Source organism: Colias philodice, chromosome 30 (genome assembly GCF_061535455.1).
Source record: "Colias philodice isolate Cphi_HAF_F1 chromosome 30, ilColPhil1 Martin Lab GWU primary, whole genome shotgun sequence".
Classification (NCBI taxonomy): domain Eukaryota; kingdom Metazoa; phylum Arthropoda; class Insecta; order Lepidoptera; family Pieridae; genus Colias; species Colias philodice.
The window spans coordinates 1,358,609-1,371,461 of NC_143115.1; the positions used below are offsets into that span (position 1 = coordinate 1,358,609).

Below are 12,853 nucleotides of genomic sequence, written 5' to 3' on the forward strand. Positions count from 1 at the left end.
GTATCCTTCATTTGCGTATGAAATCGTATGAAAATTCTATATGCATTATGTTAACCTTAGAGCATTAAGTTGGTTTAATGCTCTAGGATGTTAACCTTGAATTAATAATTTTAATAATATTAAGTACACCTTTTCAACTTCAGCAGAGAAATCTTAACATTTCTAAATTCGCACTACACTGCCAAGTATTGGATAAAAGACGTACGATTATCTCAAATTGTATGTGAATATAATGTTTCGCAAGTACTTATAACTTTTAAACTATACACCCAAGATCAATACACATAATTATGTGAGAATTTGCATGCCTATATGACCTTTTCTTAACACTTTCACTATATTCTAGACAACGGGAAGGTTGCTTGATATGCAAAATAGATTTAGATTGATTACTATTTACTAATTGCAAAGCTCTAGTGTTGACATAAAACCACTCTGGAAACAACTCACCTGAACAAATTACGCTTATCTTACACCAGAATCACAAATAACGATAACTATTTGCGATAAAAACCTAATTATAATAGAAACGCGAAAATCTTTGTTCAAAACACTTCAATACCACAATATGTTTCGGTAATCGGTTACTCACTGTGCACACTGCACAGAATTCAAATTTCGAATTGATTGAAAATAAAAAACAACCTAATTCTCACGTTACATTTTTCAATTATCGAATTGTATTCAAATAACTTAAAAAAACACAGCACACATTACACCGCTAAACCGACGACACAAATTCTTTTAAATCCGTGATTGATTACACGGTGTGCTGCCATACCCATTCAAATTCCACATCACATACAAACAAAACAGGTAAAAAATATTTAATTTTAATTTAGTTTCCATCATTTTCAAGTACGAGTTTCCGATTTTATAATTGGATACAATAATATAATAATGTGATAATAAGCTACAATTAATTTCATATTACATAAAACGTAGTGATTATATCCTCTTTGTTACAATACATTATCTATACTAATATTAAAAAGCTGGCATCTTTGTTTGTTTGAACCTTAGTTTGAACGCACTAATCTTGGGGACTAGTGGTGCGATTTGAAAAATTATTTCGGTGTTAGATAGCCCCTAAAAGCTATATAATATCATCTAGCTAAGACCAAGAGGAGCAGAGCACTGCGGGTAAAACCGCGGAGCATAGCTAGTAATAAAATATAAATTCACGATTCACAGACATTATTTTTGTTTTTACTATTCTTTGATTCTGTATTTCTGGCATTGTGGCAGTTGTTGACAGTTGACACTTGACATATTTTGTACTTGCTAAGTTGCTGTGGTACTTACGGTATCTGTCCTGTCTTGACTCGTATTCTTTTAATTATAATTTTTATTTATATTCCTGCATCCCGATGCTAATTTAAAAATTTCTTCAATTTTGTGTTATGTTATTAAAAAACTTAAATAAAAATAACTTTAACTTACGAATAACGTTATAATAATCTAAATACCGCGATATGGAAAACACTTCAAATGAAGATTCCAAACATAGTGATAAAATTGAATTTAAGAAGCCTGTGTTGTTCGGACGGATAGGTAAACTGCCGAAGAAGGCAAAGCCTGAAAGCCAAAATGTGCAAGTTAGTAACGAAGAGAATGAACAAACGAGAAGTGATTTTGAAGCCGAAAAATCGAAGAGCGCTTTACCGCCCGCTCTCATTTTTAAAGAACTTTCGACGCCTATTCCTTATAAAGAACCGAAATGGTCAGGACTTGCTCCAGATGGTGAGGATTATCTAATGTTATACTTAATACTACACTAAAATAAAAATTAAAAAGTAGTTTACTGCCTCTCCATTATTAAGTATCATCCATACATTAAAAACAAAAAAAATGCATATCAAATAATATTAGTTACATTCTACTTTCTCACATGTAAAAGACTGCATATCAGCTATTGTTTAATCATTTTTAATTATTAAAAAGTATTTTCTATTCAATTTACCCATTGAGCCCCGAACGACCAGATCCGACCGTGACACAATAGATTTTCTATTGTGTCTGTGATTCCGGGGCCTGATGGATTAATATTTTTTGCCCTAAATATAGTAATGGTATTAATAAATAATAATTCAAATCGTGCATTTCAGGTACAGAATATGGTTTGGAAGTATTAAAATCAGGAATGATAGTGGAAAAAGTTGATTTAACTCAAAAAGCATACTTTGTTTTTGGCAGACTCGCCAATTGCGATGTAATGTTGGCTCATCCTACAATATCAAGGTAATATGCAGTTTAAAAAATTAAAAAATACATATAATATTATTTTGTATAAACTGTAGCTTGCGGAGGCAAAAATTCATATGCCCAGTAAACATTTGATGAGCAAAAAAATTTATTCCATATTTGGCAGAGTAGCTGATGATATTATGATAATATACAGTTACATATTTTGTGAAATTAAATTGTAATACTGAAATGATTTAAAAGAGCAACTATGGAATTTCTTGCCGGTTCTTCTCCATAGATACTGCTTTCCGAATCGGTGGTAAATGTTAAAAATATGTAAGTACCTATTGACGTTTCAAAAGTGCTTCTTGAAGAAGTCTAATTGAATAAATAAATATTTGAGTTTGAGTTTGAGCTGTTATACTTCTTATTGCTGATTTCATATTTTGTTGAACTTATTAGTTGGAGGAGCGACAGCATTTCAACAAATTTTCAAGCAACTTTCATACCGGTTATCAACAAAGTTGATCGACTCAACTGCTCAACAAATGTTTACTAAGAATACAAATGTTCACTTATAAATGGTTACAATTAAATTATTGATTACATCTTTGTTCTTACTTGCCTTGATTATGCCTTGATTATCACAGACATTGCAAATTTTTGAAATAAAACTTCTTTATCGGGGTTGGAAAAAAATTTAATGTAACATTTTTTCGTTACGCGTGACATATTTCCGTTACGCGCCATCTTTTTCCTATCCCTACCACGCGTAATTCGACGTATTTCTATAAAGTTGCATATAGTACATTATTTTTTGAAAAATAAGGTCATAAAGAAGTTTCACTTCTTGCGTGTTTTCACTAGTACATACACACATTTTCCAAGTATAATATTCAAAAATTATTATTTCTTGGTAGAGATCTCTTCCTAGAGATAAGGCCATCTTTTGCTTAATATTATAATATATTGCTTCACATATTGGTTGCAATAAAATTCAACAGGCACCACGCAGTACTCCAATACAAAGCATTCGCAGAAGAAAGCGAACCAACCTCCGGTTGGTATCTCTACGATCTTGGAAGCACGCACGGCACATTCCTTAATCGGGATAAATTAAAGCCGCAAACATATACGAGGGTTAGAGTCGGACATCAGATCAAGTTTGGGACTAGTACGAGGACTTATATTATGCTGGTAAGCTTTCCGTTATTCAAGACGAAGCTATCAATTTATTTTTGTAATATCGTATATTATATAGAATTATTACTATAAGGATGTACATAAAGTATTATAAGTATGAGAATTTGTTTCAAATGTCCTGTAAAATACGATTAAGTTGATAACTCCTTGTGCATTTCAATCATCAACAGTTTATTTCTCTGCCTAATAATAGATTAAGATATCATTTTAAGTTACTTGGCATCTAGGTGCATCAACCTATCATACAAATAAAAAAAAAACTTGCCATTGTGTGAAAACACACTTACTAACTTTAAAATCTATAAGTGCTATTCAATTTTCTTACACAGGGTCCTGATTACGATTGTGAAGGCGAATCGGAATTAACAGTAACGGAGATAAAACGCAGAGCGCAGCAGATGAAAGAAGAAAGAGATAGAATGATACTAGAAGCAAAGGAGCAGAGGGAGAAAGAGAGAGTGGAAGAGGAAAAGAGAAGGGAAGAGCAGGGGATTGATTGGGGGATGGGTACGTTTATTACGTGACGTTATGAAAAAAATTGTGTAAAAAATTCAGAAAAATGTCTATAAAAAATTGTAATGACTCAAAGAATTTACTTTATTTTATTTTATTTTATTTTATTAGTTTCCAAACAGCTTATACAACAATATAACAAACAAATTATTCAAGTACAATTAATAACGTTCTATGTATAAGCCTATTCTATGGATACACAAATGTTTAGAGTGTGAAAGATGCTAAAACAATTAAAAATACTGTTACCACAACAATAAAAAAAAATACAATAAAAGATATACTAGGCTAACAAGATTCGACATAAATCCGTATGCTTCAGGTGCTACGCAGAGCAGTAAGTACTAAGCGACGAAAACTGGCTAGACTATTTGAAAATATGTCAATAGTGTTATCTTTATTAACTATTTCGTTATATAGTCGGCATAACCTATATACTGGGTTATTATAAGAAATATATAAGCGAGTGGCGGGTATATAGAAGGGTTTAGCGTTCCGAGTGACACGAGCGTTACAATATAAAGAGAATTTACAAAGCATATCATACTGATACAGACTACACGTCTTACGATTTTTTTTAAATATCAGTACTCTTCCAATAGAACTGATATTTAACATACATTTTTATCCATGTAGCGGCCATATGCGAACCTTTGAAAAAAATCATATTTCAATTTATAAATTCATCACACATAAGTGTCCCAAACCCAATTCATAACCATTTTTTTTTTACAAAATCGCTATACACAATGCAAAAAATATAAAAAAATCCATTCCAAATATTTAATTTTTTCCCAAACCCAGGCGAAGACGCAGACGAAGAAACAGATCTAGCTGACAATCCATACGCCGTCACTGCTAACGAAGAATTATACTTGGACGATCCGAAAAAAACATTACGAGGGTACTTCGAAAGGGAAGGACATGAGTTGAATTATGATTGTGAGGAACGGGGTGTTGGACAGTTTATTTGCAGGTAATAATGATACAAATAAAACCGGCCAAGTGCGAGTCGGACTCGCTCACGAAGGATTCCGTACTATGGGGACCCACCCTTTATATATATTTTTTTATTATTAGTATTTGTTGTTACAGAGGCCACGGAAATACATCATTTGTGAAAATTTCAGCTATCATTTGTGAAAATTTCAGATTTCTAGCTATCACGGTTTATGAGATATAGCCTGGAGACAGACAGACAGACAGACAACGAAGTCTTAGTACCTAATAGGGTCATGTTTTACCGTTTTGGTATGAAACTCTAATATATAATATGTACTAATATTGTAAGGGGTTTGTTATTTGTGCTTATCTCAAGAGGGAGGTAGAAAGAAATCTTTATTTTAACATAGACATAAACAACTAATGATACAATGAATATTTAAAAAAAAAATGAGCATTAATATGCTAGAATTTATTGAAAAAAATGAGCATTAATATGCTAGAATTTATTGAAAAAAATGAGCATATTACGTAGATATTATTATGAATCTACTCAGGATGTATAATTGTATATTTTGAATTGTTGGCAGAAAAAAAAGTTAAAAATAATGGTATTAGTTAGTTCTTTAAAGAAACGAATCTTCAATGGCGGCGCTTATCATTCCCTCTCGCTCACACACGGCCGTACGGTATGCAAAAAAAAATGGAAAAATAAAATCACTAAAATGTATTTGATTTTCCCTATAATAGTTTTTATCATAAATTTACAATGACAATTATGCATTTGCGAAAGTAAATAATGTTTTATTGGAATTTTACAAAATATGTTCTTTGGGAAAAGTTGTTCAGTTTTATGGGCTTATTACAAGTATTATGGGGATTTTATTACATTCTGTATACGTAAATATGATAATTCATATAAATACACAAATACAATAACAAAAAAGTTTGTCAACAAACAATTTGAAATAATTAATAAAATAATTATCAATTTACGTTATTTTTATTTTCTTTTTTGATGATCCTACCATCTGTCAAAGTCAGCTTTGGCCGCCATTGAAGATTCGTTTCTTTATTGAACTGACTAATACAATGTTTTTTTTTGTCTTGGAAGGAATAATAATATTTTAATAATATTATGTTGAGCATGTTATCCTTGTTTGTACAATCTATACTTTTTTATATTATTAACCTGAAGAGTTTGTTTATTTGTTTGAACGCGCTAATCTCGGAAACTACTGCTCTGATTAGAAAAATTATTTCGGTATTAGATAGCCCATTTATCGATGAAGGCTATAATTTATATCATCACGCTAAGACCAACAGGAGCGGAGCCACGCGGATGAAAACTAAAGCGTAGCTAGTTATGTATATGATGTACTATACAAAAAAAAATGTGTGCGTGTACTAGTGTACACACGTAAGAAGTGAAACTTCTTTATGACCTTATTTTTCAAAAAATAATTTACTATATGCAACATTACAGAAATACGTCGAATCACGCGTGGTAGGGATAAGAAAAAGATGGCGCGTAACGGAAAAATGTCACGCGTAACGAAAAAATGTTACACTAAATTTTTTTCCAACCCCGATAAAGAAGTTTCACTTCAATAAATAAAACAATATAATTTTCAGAGTAGAACTACCGCTCGACGATCCGCACGGTAGACCCATAATGGCTGAAGTTATTCACAAGGGAAAGAAGAAAGAAGCGGTTGTTGCTTGTGCGTTGGAAGCTTGTAGGATATTGGACAGAGCCGGGGTGTTGAGGCAAGCTAAACATGGTAAGATAAATATTAATTAATAAGGTTTATAAAAAAAATGGTAAAAAGTTAACTATAAGGCTCATTAGCTTCCTAACTATCTACAAAAAATCTGACCATAATGTCACTCCTTTGCAACGTGTAAGACAGATAAACAAACACTCCACTGCAACAATATGCTTTTTTATTTGACAATAAACAAGTACATACACGCAATATTGAGAAATCAAAAGTAAAAACTCTGCCTGTTCGTGTATAAGGCAGAGTTTTCTAAAATTGTGATAAAACACATAACATAAAAACGTTCGTTACTATTATTATCAGGATGTAAAATGTATGTGTACATAAAAAATGTTGTATAACAAATACCAGCGATTATTAAACCATTATAACTTTTTGTTCAATATCTAAAAAAAAATTAATATTACTAACATTCAAAATTCAAATATTTTGAGCCTTTCTCTGTAAACTTAGATCTTTAAAAATATGTAGTAGTAAATACTAGAGCAAACCAAAAATCAATATGGGAAACTAGCAAGCCGGACGAACTCCGTTTCGCCACCAGAGACACGTTTTCTTTGCTATAAACCTCACGGAGGCCGAGACCTTTCCAACGAATGCAAAACCGTGGAAATCGGTTCGTGCGTTCTGGAGTTAAACCCGACTTATTTTTATATAGTAGAAGATAAATATGAATAATCATTATAAATAATTACCTCTATTCTAGAATCTCGTAGAAGAAAACAGCGCGACTGGAGCGCTGACGACTACTACGACTCAGACGAAGACACTTTCCTCGATAGAACTGGTAGTGTAGAAAAAAAGAGAAGACAGAGAATGGAAAAACACGGTGTAGTGGAGGGGGGAAGTGAAAAGGCACTCACTTATGAGGAATTGGTAAGTTTTAGAATGTTCTACAGAGGATACATCTGGAATACTATGTTCAAAATCATACAATGTTCTAATAGATAATGTTCTATATCACTGTATGTCATGTAATTTTATATTGATAAGAATTTAAGTTTCATGTTCAAAACAAAATAACAGCATTACAAAAATTATTTGACCAATGTTAAAATATCACATTTTGGATACACTATTATCTTCTTGCTTATACAATGTTATTAAAAAAAAACAAATTTATTAATTTAATACAGGTAAATTAGCTTGGAGAAATTTTTGCGTTTGTAGTAGTGTATGGTCAGCAAATAAAATAAAACAACATTTTATTTTTAGTTTTTATTTTATACAGGGTTACTTGTAAAACACCAGCAACCTCGCAGGACAAGATAGCTAACATCATAAATAACAACATTTGTTCTACGACTTTTGGCATAACGCAATAAATTATTTTTAAATGATTTTTTAAACTTTTATTGTACTCTCCTTACATTTGTAAGTCTATGTTCTATTAATTATCGGATGGACGACGCGACGCCCCCTTCCCCCTCTCGTTCGCTTTTTGTTTACGTAATTTTTGGGAGGCGTAGAGTTTATAATATTCAGACGGAAAATTAAATGAATATTTATTTTTGTATGAAAATAAAATCTAACAAATTATCAAAAGTCGAAATGTTGTTACTTATGATGTTAGCTATCTTGTCCTGCGAGGTTGCCGGTGTTTTACAAGTAACCCTGTATATATAAGGGATTTTAAATTAAACTATATGTGTTTCTCCTCTGAAAAAGATGAGACTTTATTTTAATATTTGCACATTTAACATACATATAACTTTTACATTAACAATGTTACTAAAATGAAAAATTTACTAACCTGAAAAAGAAACGACATTTAAAGTTTAATTCTTTAGTTTGAGAAGTCAAAGGCTTGCCTCGACCATGTTTTAACACTGGAGCCATATTGAATTAACAATATAAAGTTACAACACTTACACACAAATTAAACACTAGTTATGGCCCTGCCTTCATACAAAACTGCTGAATACGCCGTTCGCACGGGAATAGAATGTGGATGCGATTTCCCTTATAGCATCCAAGCTTACGTCTTTATAATTATTAAACTGTATAAATTCATTCTTTAACTCCGGTCTGCATCGTGCAGACATGGGTGTAAAAGTCTCATTTTAGCTATTAAATGTAGTTTTTAAGTACATCTGAGTTTTCATTTGGGGCCTCCGGCTGCGGGACATGTAATTCACTTCAACAAATATTATAACAATAATAACAAATAATTTGGAAAATCCAAAAGTGCACGCCTCATAATTTTTTTTTAATAAATATTTATTAATTATTATTTTTGTTTATTTAATAACAATTAAACCACATCGAATCAGACCCTGAAAAATGAAAGGGTTCTATTCCTGAGCATACTCAAGCGTAAGAGAAAAAAAAAGACTCGATTAGTAAAGTATTTCGGTCGCTATCGTGTTAACAAGAAAAAGGATCCGCACATACAGACACACGGACGTCCAAGACAGAACTTTTTTAAACTGTTTTTTAACTAGTTTAAATAACAAAAATGACATCAAAAATATCATGAACGTTAAAAATAGTGTTTTTTCTTAATATGTGTGTGTATGTATTATCTTACAAGTGCAATGTATGATACATAAAGACATTTTAAGTTTGAAAAATCAGATGTTTTGCGCGAAGTGACAGTAGTACCCACCTCAACGCTTCGCTTATGAGGCGTGCAATAATAACAACAATCAACAAATACAAAATTTATCAATTAAACTACGTACATAATAATTATAATTTTTGAATGAAATGTGCTTTATGTTCTAACGCTACCAAACGACTGCACGTGGCACCTGCGGACAGCGTAAACTGGTTTATTCTGGTTTTGTGCGTGTTTCCACTTTCCACTATCAAGTGACGATTTATTTATTTGTTTTGTTTCGTAATTATTATGGTCAAATATTAATTATGAAACAAATTATTATGGACACGATATTTTATTGTTTCACGGTAGTCGCCTTGTCGTTTGCTCAAGGACGTAAAATTGAATGATATATTTTTTTTTATAAAGTCAAAACCATTTTCTTTCAAATAAAAACTTGTTTTTATTGAAAACAAAAGTGTTGCTAGGAATAAGTATAAAGTTAAATAGTAATGTTAGGATATCGAAACATTTTTGTATAGGCCAGAACGATATAGTGGAAACGCGCTCTAAGATCTGAGTAATATACACACCACTACATATGCAAAAATTTCTCCAAGCTAATTTACCTGTATATCAGGTTGCATGGCATCGATTGTTGTCCAGCAATAAGCCTTTTGTGGAAAGTATTTGTATTTATTTTATTTTTAATGTTTTATTTAGGGCCGATTTTTCAATGCTTGGATAAAACTTATTCGTCGAATAATGTATAAAACTACCATTTTAAAAACGTATTCTAATTGCCCGTATTTGACAGTTTACGTGACATTTTAATATTATCGTGTAATACTTTATTGGACGGATAAGTTTTATCCAAGCATTGACAAATCGGCCCTAATTCGTTCAATAAAGCACTATAACTAACTTAATATTTTTTTTAATAAACCATCACATACTTAAACATCCTAATATTCCTCCACAGTTACAACAAATAAAAGACATAGAAGCGAACATACAAACAGAGGAACAACAGCTCGACCGTCTCCGCAGGACGGACAAACAGACAAACAGTGATAGCTCTGATGTTGACGCGTTGGATGAATATATGAATAGTTTGGGCAAACAGAGCATGGCGCAGAAGGCTGAGATTTCTAAGGCTAAGGTAAGAGGAATAACATGAATAACCAAAAAATTTAAAAAAGCACGTGTGCACACGTGTCAGAAGTGAAACATAAATGAATGTGAATTTCTTTGACAAGATTTAAAGATACCAAAATCGCCTTACTCCATGATGTGACGGTATTGTCATGACGCGACCTTGAAATTTACTCTCAAGTAATTTTTAAAGTGAAACTTCTTTAGGCGCGCTTAAAGAAGTTTCACTTCAAAAATTAATCATTACCTCCCTAAATCGTGAATATCTTATATTTATATCAATTTTTCTAACATTCAAGTGCTTTATACTTAAATGAGTAATTTTTAAATAACAGAAAAAATTCTTATTTTCAACAGATGAGCATTCAAAAGCTAAAATTACAATTAAACAAAACACACAGACTCGCAGACCTCGCTCGACCGGCGCACGCGCCGCCGTTGATCAAGAAAGATAATAAAATTGTTAAACAGAATAACTCTGTTGTTTATGGGAAAAGGTGAGATTTTTGATATTTTAATGATTTACTCTATATGTAATCAAAATGAATCGATAAATGTGTTGGTATGTGCAAAACTTGAACGACTGAACCAATTTAGTTGATTTTTTTATAACATTCCTTGAAGTATGATGGTTCTCACTTTCATTTTTCGGTTTATCTGACTGAGTTTCTTATACATATAAGTGCTTACAACCAATCAAACAACAGATTTGAATAAAATTTGCTTTCAGATTAAAACTAAAAGAAGACATAGAGAAGAAAACAAAAGTAAGAGAAGAGAAGAGACAAGAAGACACAGAATTTGTGGAAGAAATGGATTCAGACGATGAAAGTGAACCCCAAAAAAAACCTGAAGAAGAATTGATAGAAAGAATATCACAAAAGAAGATTGACAAAGCTAAAGAAGAATTGACTGAAAGAATATCACAAAAGAAGATTGACAAACCTAAAGAAGAATTGACTGAACGAATAACAGAAAAGAAGAGTAAAGAAGACTCTATAAGTATAGAACCTAAAAGTGAAAATGAACCTTCTGCATTTGAAATTAAAGATGATATTAAAAAAGAAAGTAAGAAAGAAAGAGTATTTGGACCAATGAGGCCTCCAGAAAATTATGTTATACCGGAAAGTTATTTTGACCAAGAGTCGGATAGAGATCTGCCGGAAATTGAGGAGAAAGAATGAAATAAATTGTTTTTTGGAGTATTTGGTGTTTTATTTACCTTTCCTATACACTGCTTTGCAGTTAAATTGCAATTTTATAATTTGAAATTGTTTTCATTGTAATACATTATCTAGGTGTCTCTTAATGATATTTTTACTGGAAATAAACCTCAGTAAAATTTATATTTATTGAATGCTATAGAACTTAATATCAATATTTCAGTACTTTAAAGTTTTTACATATACATGGAATTTAAGTGTTTAAAACTGCTACAGCTTACAACACACAGCTAACAGATTACAGCTATAAGAACTCAAATACGTGTTAAATTTCTTGTAACATCTTAATATATATAAATCTCGTGTCACAATGTTTGTCCTCAATGGACTCCTAAACCATTTAACCAATTATAATAAAATTCGCACACCGTGTGCAGTTCGATCCAACTTGAGAGATAGGATAGTTTAAACATGTAGGTACCACGGGCGAAGCCGGGGCGGACCGCTAGTTTTTCTATAAATTAACAGCAGTCTGTAGTCAAGTAGATAACCTCAAACACAAATCTCACAAAGCAATTGTAGAAACTTTAAAGGTTGTGAACAAAAACACACATATATTAAATACAAATTTTATTTTACGTGTATCCTTACAAATATTTACAGCTTCCACATCACAGGTTATGTTCATCTCGTTGAAACAGTTGCTTCTTTCCTCGCGGCATCTTGTAGCAATTGTGTATCAACCTCATCTGCCGGTAGCTGCACATAACGCACCACAGAACCGCGAATAAAACAATTCTTCACTGACAACATGTGTGGATATTTATCTGGATCTATAACGCTTATATCCGAAAGTTTTATATTTAAGTATTGATCGACGGAATGAAGCGTACCGCATATGCTTAGGTTGTTTTTCAGCTCCACGACCACGTCCTTGCCAACTAACGATTTGAAGAACGAGTAAAATAGCATTTTGATATAATTTTTAATATAAAATTCTTGTTTGTAAATGAACCGCTTTTGAAGATGCAAAAGCTGAAAACAAATGGCTGTCAAGTGTCAATGTCAAATGTTTTTTTTTAGTTATTTTTTAGCTAGTTGTGTCCTTGATGCATTACTATTAGGACAATCAAGCAGCAAGCAAAATTAAAACTTTTTGGTAGTTGATAAAAATAATTAAAAGCCACAAGAACCTAAATAATTAAGAAAAAAGCCAAAATAATGTAACATTTCGATAACATATCTGAATGAATAAAATTAATTCCACCTTGTAGGTGGAATTAATTTTATTCTGTTTATTGAATTGAATACGCTTTGAAATTATTACATAGGTACATGAAAGCTAATAAATCCCTATCAATGAC

General features: G+C 31.7%; 3 protein-coding genes across 6 annotated transcripts in view; 1 reads left to right on the forward strand and 2 right to left on the reverse strand.

Annotated features, from left to right (window-relative positions):
- Window positions 1-763, reverse strand: part of Wdr62 (WD repeat domain 62) — a 128,297-nt gene extending 127,534 nt beyond the window's left edge. For 2 of the 4 annotated variants that reach the window (XM_089713325.1, XM_089713326.1), the window contains exon 1: window positions 451-763. The gene's annotated coding sequence lies outside the window, so the exon portion shown is untranslated. The remainder of the gene's footprint in view (window positions 1-450) is intronic. The other 2 variants (XM_089713324.1, XM_089713321.1) reach the window with 1 other exon arrangement.
- A 519-nt stretch (window positions 764-1,282) lies between these two features.
- On the forward strand, window positions 1,283-11,525 carry LOC149475371 (kanadaptin). The gene is made up of 10 exons (XM_089713243.1): window positions 1,283-1,743; window positions 2,109-2,241; window positions 3,192-3,384; window positions 3,720-3,897; window positions 4,708-4,879; window positions 6,481-6,629; window positions 7,336-7,505; window positions 10,154-10,333; window positions 10,684-10,823; window positions 11,057-11,525. The coding sequence occupies exons 1-10, from the start codon at window positions 1,476-1,478 to the stop codon at window positions 11,508-11,510; spliced, it is 2,037 nt and encodes a 678-aa protein (XP_089569369.1). The 5' UTR covers window positions 1,283-1,475; the 3' UTR covers window positions 11,511-11,525.
- A 579-nt stretch (window positions 11,526-12,104) lies between these two features.
- LOC149475372 (U6 snRNA-associated Sm-like protein LSm2) lies at window positions 12,105-12,540 on the reverse strand. The gene has a single exon (XM_089713262.1). The coding sequence runs from the start codon at window positions 12,459-12,461 to the stop codon at window positions 12,174-12,176; it is 288 nt and encodes a 95-aa protein (XP_089569388.1). The 5' UTR covers window positions 12,462-12,540; the 3' UTR covers window positions 12,105-12,173.
- Between the last annotated feature and the right edge of the window lie 313 nt (window positions 12,541-12,853).

Excerpts from the sequence above, each read along its gene's own strand:
- LOC149475371 (XM_089713243.1), top strand. The coding sequence starts at position 1,476 with ATGGAAAACACTTCAAATGAAGATTCCAAACATAGTGATAAAATTGAA. Across the intron at positions 3,898-4,707 it reads GGGGATTGATTGGGGGATGG|GCGAAGACGCAGACGAAGAA; the intron begins GTACGTTTATTA and ends TCCCAAACCCAG. Across the intron at positions 10,334-10,683 it reads CTGAGATTTCTAAGGCTAAG|ATGAGCATTCAAAAGCTAAA; the intron begins GTAAGAGGAATA and ends TATTTTCAACAG.
- LOC149475372 (XM_089713262.1), bottom strand. The coding sequence starts at position 12,461 with ATGCTATTTTACTCGTTCTTCAAATCGTTAGTTGGCAAGGACGTGGTC.